The sequence below is a fragment of the Hirundo rustica genome, chromosome 12, assembly GCF_015227805.2.
Source record: "Hirundo rustica isolate bHirRus1 chromosome 12, bHirRus1.pri.v3, whole genome shotgun sequence".
In the NCBI taxonomy this organism is placed as follows: domain Eukaryota; kingdom Metazoa; phylum Chordata; class Aves; order Passeriformes; family Hirundinidae; genus Hirundo; species Hirundo rustica.
In genome coordinates, this window is record NC_053461.1 from 3,964,374 (window position 1) to 3,972,703 (window position 8,330).

Below are 8,330 nucleotides of genomic sequence, written 5' to 3' on the forward strand. Positions count from 1 at the left end.
CAAGCTTTAAAAAGCACTATTCCCTAGACAGAGCTAAGCATTGAACTAAAAATAGATTTTAGTGGAGTGAGAGATTTTCCTTTGGTGAACTTTCACACTCTATCAAGGAGGAACTTAAGGTTCTGGTTTGGAATTGGGTATTTTGAATGTCAAGCTTTGAACTCAATTGGTCACCTGTTGCATGTGCTTCTGTAGTCATGGATGTGACCCTTGATTTCAAAGCAATTGTACAGAACAGCCAATAATGCTAAATGTTTCAGGATGGTTAGGTACAGGAAGGGTCCTTCCTCTAAGAAGTCATTCCCTTGTCCCTCTTAAATGGCCCCTTACTCAACCCTTGTAGCTCTACATTGTCTGCTTAGAGACTAAAGGAAACAGCCACTAACTGGCTCTGCCCTCTCTACTCCCCTCCCTCGGGAAGGGCAGCTAGCCTGGCATGAATGTGCTCTTAAACACTTGCATGGTCCATAACATAATTTTGAGGAATCCCTATAATGCAGCTCTTTAGCCTCATGCTCATCTCTTACTTGGGGTCTTTACAGAATGGCCCTGATTTGTATTTGTTGTCAAGGAGCACAGCTGTTCCAATTTAGTCATTTTATTATTGCCAAATCCACGGCACCATCCATTATGGCACTTTGTGCACTATCAACTATTTATGTCAATACTTAGCGTTTCATTTGCATTTACATTTCCAACCTGATGGCTTCTTCCCCCTTGAAGAAACAGCAGATCATAAATAGAGCTCTGTCTCCACTTGTTAAAGATGAGTCTAGCTTGTCAAGATTCACTTGAGGAAGCAGTCATTTGTCCTCACTCATGAAAATAAATGTCACATCTAAGCACAGGAGGGTGGTATATACAGTTCCCATCTTTCTCTAAAATCCTCTCACACACACACTTTCTTCCCACCCACTGCCAGTCTATGATCCATATCCCCAGGAGTGCTTTAGGGGCCAGGAGAGTGCTGGCAAACCTTCAACCATTCTCTGTTCCTATATTTGAGCATCCACGACACAAGTTCTTGTAAGCAGGTGGCACCAGCAGCTCTGTACACACAGAGAGCCCTTGCATCTAGGGAGACAATCTGCTCTGGGGTGCAGCTGGGTGCAGAATAAATAAATGAGGGAAGACCATGATTTTGGCTATACCTAAATCCTGAATACAGCTTTCACAGGCAGGTCCCAGTTTTGGGGTTGTCATGTGTAGGGCCAGCAGTTTAACTTGATCCTTGTGGGCCCCTTCAACTCAGGATATTCTATGATTTTCACAGGAAAGGTAGGCTGCTGGCTCCATGCACAGTAGGAACACATGCAAATTCAGTGCTCAGAACTCCCACAGCCACCAGCACAGTCCACCCTGAACCCTAGGGGAAGTAGATATGTCCAGGAGAAAAGGAAGCCACCAGGAGAAAAGGTTTTACCACCACCCAGATCACTTTTCTGCCCCCCTAAATGAAATTCACTTTTCACAGGATATTCAAGCAGCTCAGCACCATTTCTGAGCACTGAAAATGAAAGCAGAGCGTGAACCTAGAGGCAGCAGCCTAATTCCCAGCATAGGCAACTTTATAAGTTATGGCTTAACAGTTATGGCCCGGTTTCCTGCCCCACCTCGTTCCCTCTCAGTGTATTTACCTTGAGGGGTGTGGTGCTCCTGGCCTGCCTGGTTCACCAAAGACTGGGACACGCGGGGGCCAGCAGAAGCACCCTGGAATGTGATGGAAGTGTCAGAGCACAGTCGTGGCATAGTGTGAGTTAGGGATCATAGAGGTACAGAGCAAAAGCGTGACTGTAAGACTGACTTTACCAGATCTTTAGGGACAACAGACTGTGAGCAACGGTCAGAAAAGGCTCAGAGACACAAATATCTGAAAAGTTTGGCCCAATGCATGGGGGCAGGGGATCTCCCAGCAGCATGTGGCCTGATGTCAGCTTAGGATGTTGACTGGGGGCTGATTAGGCAGCCAGTCATCAGGGTTTTACTACCAAATATCACCTACAGTCACAACCACAAGCCTGCCCTGCCATACTGGCAATCCCAAACCCAGGCAATTGTGACAGTGCTGTCACTGGCTACAGAGGAAGACAGCACAACTCTGACCAGGACAAGCCCCACAGGTTCACTTTGTAAAGGTCGAGGTCTTGCACAAAGGCCTCTGAGCAAAGGACAGGCTAGGACCTGGGGTAAAACCTATACATGGCCACATCAGCTGTACCATCAGTCTTTTCCTTTCAGGACAGTGCTGGAGAAAGGACTGCTCTTTGCACTTACCCCTGAGCGACTGGAGGCTCCTGGAGCAGGGACATCAGCAGAAGCTTCATTGCTGGTACTGGGACGGCTCCTATCCACAAAATTCCTCAATTCCTTCCTTGCTTTCTCCATCTTCTCAGGAGAAGAATGCTGTGACGTAACCCTGGGTTTACTATGAGTGGAAAGACGTGGAGCCTGTCACACACTGTATCCTTGGCACTCCTCCACACCCTCCCACAGTGCTGGATATCCTTGACTTGCTATGATGAGTGTGTAACATGGAAGGTTCGATCCCCTGATTTGATACCAACCGCTGCATTCACGGCCTGGGGGCCATCAGACTCACGTGGCTGCCTCAATGGCTCACTAACCCTGGAGAAAGAGATCACTTTATTATTCCAGATGGGTTTTGGAGTGGGAAAACCAGCAGTATACACAAAAAAAAAGCTGCTTTCCTTAAGCAGCACGGGCTTCCCGGATCTGTGGCAGCATTCAAACAGCTGCCAGGAGAATTTGAGTAAACTGGGACTACAAGAGAAGTACTACTTTTGCTGCACCCAAATCCCTTAAAAACCTTGTCACACTTGACTCCAGTGGGAGTAGACTACAGCCTAGGATACCAACACAGCTACTCCCAGGTGTAAGTCTGCCTCTTTCATTTAAATAATTCATGACAGATGTTTAAGCATCACCTAATACATATTAAAATACAGACAGAAGCTCTCCTCTTTCTCCTCCTGCAGGCGATATTTTTGCTCAGCTCACAAATAATTTCTGCTCCTCCACCTTGGGAGATGCAAGTCCAGGCAAATATCACAGCTGTACAACTTTATCTTATAAAATCCTTTGTGCACTGAGAGGTACCAATTAAGAATAGCTCTCAGAATTCTGGCAAGAGGATAATGCAACCCTTGATTTTAGGCTTCTCTAAACACAGAGACGACTACTGAAAGTAATTAGAACAGCTAAAGTGACACAAACCCCTCCAGCCTGCACACACATGCACTGATACAATTATGTACACACATGTGCGTCGCTTATTCCTGCAAATTATGAGTCAAAGCTCTCCATGGTGCCTCTCAAAGGTCCTCTGAGGCTAAAACAGCTTACTGATCAATTCCTGCTCAGGGCTAGACCCAGACTCCTCATCCAGCCCTACTTGACTAGTGGTCTGTCTACTGCGCCCTTACCAGGACTTTTCCTGGACTTTCCTTACTTCTGGTAGCCAAGCCTCTGCAGTAGGAGTCTTCCAGCTTCCCACAGCTAAGTGCTGGAAAGACCTTGCCTGGTCTTGAAGGCCACAGCTGGCACAGTACTCGAATGGAGTCTCATCCTGACCTGGAGACAACGCCACAGGATCCCTTCCTGCCATGCCCTCTCTGCTCTGCTCCAGGATGGAGCGAAAACTTGGCCCGCTCTATACTCTTGATGACAGAGGGCAATCATCTCAAAATTTCACCTTGCTGCCTGTCTGTGAGAATGAATCGGGTACAGCAGAGAAAGCATTACGTGCATGCCGGAGATAAGAGGGAATAACTGTGCTGGTTTATTACTGCAGGTTCAAGCCAGCGCACAATTTTGAGAGGTTGAATCAAAAAAGAAATCAGATAATAAATCAAGGTTACCATGATGCGAATCTTTTAAGTGAAATGGAGTAAACGAACAGATTGGAAAGACCTGGGAGATGAGATCAATAATGCCCCCTCCCCTCCTTCAAGCTAGAAAATCTCAAATCTCTCTCCTCTCAGCTTTGCTTTGGCATGGCAACTGAAACCTCACACCCTGAAGAATGAATTTTCCATGGAGGATTTTGTTTTTATTAGCTATTTTATGCTCTGGCCATATCTATTTTAGCAGCCCAGCAGGACTGATTGGAATCAGCCAAGATCCAAGGATTCCTGATGAATCACTGCTGGACTCTTTTGTGCCTGCTGCACTGGCTCGGAGAACAGCAGCAAGGCGGAACGACCCTGCGGTGCCTCTCCTGATGTGTCACCTGAGCATCCTCTCCTTGGGAGCAGGGCCAGTGTGCCAACACGACTTGCTGTACTTTTGCCTCTTACCACCAGATTCCTAAAACCATCCAATTAAAGATGCCAGCTTCAAGACACAAGGTTCATCTGAACCTTTAGTAGGGGTGAGTGACTGAACTCATTCCCAATTTAGCAGGACTAGCAATCTCTGCCTAGAACCAAAATAATTTGGCTGTTGCCCATGATGGACAAGTTTCCATGATTGGGGAAAAGTGTACCAAGCCAGCCCACAGCAGGCCTAATCCTTTGCTACTTTGCTCACTGTATACTCACTCACACCTCTGTAAAGTCCATCCTGAGCACTTACATCAAAATAAAACCATCCCCTAGTCAGTGGCCACATCAGAAACATCCGTCATGCTCTCCCACCTGCACAGAGGGAAGGCCCCTCTGTTTGCAATTGCAAAAAATCCTGACACACACCACTTAAAATAAAGAACAAAACCAGGCGTCCAAACTTTTCCCAGCAATTCCCCAAGGAAATCAGTAAAACAGCTTGCCTGAGAGCACTAAAGCTGATGTGGATATGGGAGAACTGCTAAGCACAAAGGGAATCCTACTCTCCTGCCATCCCAGCTGCTGGGATGTGTCTGGGTTTTCCAACAAAGTTTCCCAGAGCATGGTGGGGAGCTCGCTTCAGCCTCTAGCTAGGTGGTTTGGCTGGTCCCATCCACCCCTCAGGAATTGTCTTCAGGCTCCAAAGATGAGAAGAGACCCTCTCTCTTTTACTCAGCCTAACTGCTGAGCCAAGAAGTTTACTGCAGAACAGTTCCCTCTTTCCAAGCTTCCAACACCAAGTGCTTTTCCACACCCCAGAAAGAATGTGCAGCATGCAGATCTAGGGCTGCCCTCTCCTGCCTCCATCCAGGGTGCCCCGACCCTCATCCCTGGGCGGCAGAGCTTGGCATGGATTGCCAGGGTGATATCACCTTCCATCCTGCAGAAGGCACACAACAGCAGTTAAAGCCTTCAGCCAGCTCTGCTACAGCAGTTGCTGATGCTACCACACAGCTTGTGCTCAAGGATTCCTTGGCTGTCCAAGGCATCCTGAAGAGCAGTGAAAGTGCCCAGTGCCCCGTCACACTCTGGGGGCAGGAGGCTGGATACCTGCCACATCCACGGCCTTCAATCCTTTCCTACTTGGAGCACCTTCCTCAGGACTGAAGCTCTCCTTTGACAAGGAGAGGCACAAAGGTGGAAGAAACAGGAGTCCAGCTCATAGCAAGTAAGTGAGATGTCTTCCTGAAATCAGCTTCTCTGCCCTCCTCAGTAACCCTTCTCCCCTCCTTACACACCTGGGAGCATCATCCTGTTCTTTGCTGGCAAATATCTGGCTGGCACCAAGCTGTCCCAGCTTTAGCTATAAAAACTTTCCCTGACTGCTGAGACATCTATCTCTGCATTAGTTTAGTCATGCTCCCTCACACCTGAAAAGCGTGTTTCCTAGATATACCAGGTACAATGTATTATGCTAAATTGAACTATTCAAAGTGAGAGCATATTCTTATGGCACTGCTGACACAACAGCAGCTACAGCATCTTTGTGTCATTGGGGTAAAACTATAATTACAATTTCTCGGTAAATCCAGGCTTTACACATCCAAGAAGTCAAACTCCCACGTGTCTTGCTCAACGTCTGGTATGAGCTTTTTGATCTGTTGCCTCTACTTCAATTCTTTGATCCAAAGCTTTGACAAACGGGACTCTTTTCTTTCAAATAAGGTTTAAAATGGCTAAAAATTGCAACAGAACTAGAGAATAGCACTTTAAATATCATCTAACCCCTAAGCAAAACCGCAGACTGAAATCTAGTATTTATCTAAAATCTATTTATCTGTGCATAGCCAGAACCCCAGCTACTAGACCATCTGGACACCAACATGCAGAAATTCCCCTCTTCCTATAATTTGAGCCATACACTATAAGCTCAGACAAGGTGATGCGCCTTCAACAAACGGCTTTAAACATTATCCCATACTTCAAATCCCTTCTACTTTAAAAAGAGAGTCGAAGGTAATTTCGAGTTTTATAGCAGCTCATACCCTCCAACAATTTGCAGAGTTTTAAAATTGATTTTCCTCCGGGTTTTTAAGTGCACTCTTTTCCCCACGGGAAAGCACCAGGCAAGCCCGCCCGGAGCGGGGGGAGCAGCACAGGCGGGGGGCGGCCGGCGGCGCTCCTCACAGCCGGGGCGCAGCGGCACGGCCCGGGGTTACAGCCGCGGCGGGCGCCGCAGGGCACCCCGCCAAGCACTCACACCGTGACTCCAACAGGGTGTGTGACATTCACGGAGAGCAACACGGATGAAACAAACGCTGCTTGTTGGTTTCATTTCTGAAAGACCGCCGGGGCGCGGGAGGAGCAGCGCAGGGGCTGTTAACGGGCGACGTGTGGAGATGGCGGTGCCAGAAGCGGCACCCGGCGCCCACCCTGTGCACCAGCGGCGGGGTCACCCCGCTTCCAGTGCTCCGAGGAACCCTGGCCCTGCCCGCCACTTCCAGCGTCCTGAAAGCACGAGGGGACTCCCTCACGACTCACACCCGCGCCCCCTCCGCCCTCCCGGCCCAGCCCGGCGGGACCCGCCCCAGCCCCGAGCCCCTTCTCGGAGACCACAGCCCCGCTCCGGGGGCCGGCGGGGCCGTGCCCGGCCTTGCCTGCGGGCGGTACGCACCGAGCGACCCGAGTCCGCCCCGACCGACCCGAGTGTGCCCCGACCGACCCGAGTCCGCCCCGGCGCCGCACGCGTTGCCACGGGAGCAGGGGCGGGCAGAAGCTCCGGCTGGGGGCTGCCGTTCCCCCCCGCGCGGGTCGTTGGGCTGGTCCGGAGGAGGCGCGGGGCAGCGCGGGCCCGGCAACGCCACGCCCGAGGCGGGGGGGAGCGGGGTCTGCCCCAACCTGCAGCTGCCAGCGCGGGGCTGTGCAGAGCCCCCGCTGCCGCCTCAGAGCCACCGCAGGGACACCGCAAAGCTCCCGGGGCCACTTCAGCTGCGGCCGCAGGAACATCGCAGAGCCCCTGGAGCAACCTGAGGGTCACCACTACGGAGTTGCCACTGGCGTCTCTGAGTTGCCAGCCACCACGGGGACACCACAGAGCCGTCCCTGCTACTTCAGAGTCGCCACTGAGCCACCACTCTAGGGCAAACGCGGATCTGCCACCAGAGGCGAGGGCTGTGGAGCAGTGCCACCGAGCCACCACCAACGCGGGCCTTCCAGCTCGGGCTGCCAGCCCAGGGTGCGGATGCTCGGCATCCCAGCAAGGAGCCACCGAGTGCCACGGGGAACAGCCCCCATTCCCCGTGCGAGGAAGGCGATGGCTGGGTTACTGCTGTCCCAGTGCCACCTTCCACACCAGCTGGCTGCTAACCCTGCTGGCCGCTGACCGGGAAGGTCCAGCAGACTCTTCCTCCATCCCATCCCCAAAACGAGTGGAGACAGGCAGGGTGCTGATGTAGAGCTGCACCTTGGCTTGTCTAATCAACCCTGTGTACCCATGAAAGTCTTGAGCTAAAAGTGTTGGGTGGGGATGGGGAACTACTCACCCTGGAGAACATGTCATCCCTGCAGAAGGAGAAGTGGCATCGAATCCTGTTGAACAGGTCCCAACAAGCTGGTCCCCCACGGAGGGAATGGTGGGGAAGGGACAAGCACTGCCAGCCCTGCGGGGGAGTGAGGAAGAACAGGTTTGGATTATTTTGGGGGAGAGGAAGGAGGTGGAAAAGCAGAGAGGAAGAGATTTAAAGAGAAAAAACCCAAACCATAAGAGATCTGCTGTGAAGGAGTACAAAGGGCAGAGGAGGAGGAGGAAGGGATGAAACAGGAGATGAGTAGAAGCTCCTGCAGGAGGAGAGTTGTAGCAGTGGATGGGCAGGAGCTGCTTTGTAGCTCTTTTGAGACCCCAATGCCTGCTGTCCCGGCTGACAGTAAGTCCTGCTGCTTCCCAGCTGTGCAACTGGGAGAGGTGCAAGTCCTACAAAGCAGGGCCAGAGGAGCAGGACAACACAGCTGGCAGGCTGGCCTGAGGGATGTCCACCAGGCCTTGTGTGG

General features: G+C 51.2%; 1 protein-coding gene across 1 annotated transcript in view; it reads right to left on the reverse strand.

Annotated features, from left to right (window-relative positions):
- The window catches only part of DNAH1 (dynein axonemal heavy chain 1), a 72,708-nt gene extending 64,593 nt beyond the window's left edge, over positions 1-8,115 (reverse strand). The window contains 4 exon segments of the mRNA XM_040075865.1: positions 1,638-1,710; positions 2,275-2,425; positions 7,826-7,942; positions 8,042-8,115. Of these exon segments, the coding sequence (XP_039931799.1) occupies positions 1,638-1,710; positions 2,275-2,425; positions 7,826-7,842 (241 nt within the window). The 5' untranslated portion in view covers positions 7,843-7,942; positions 8,042-8,115.
- Between the last annotated feature and the right edge of the window lie 215 nt (positions 8,116-8,330).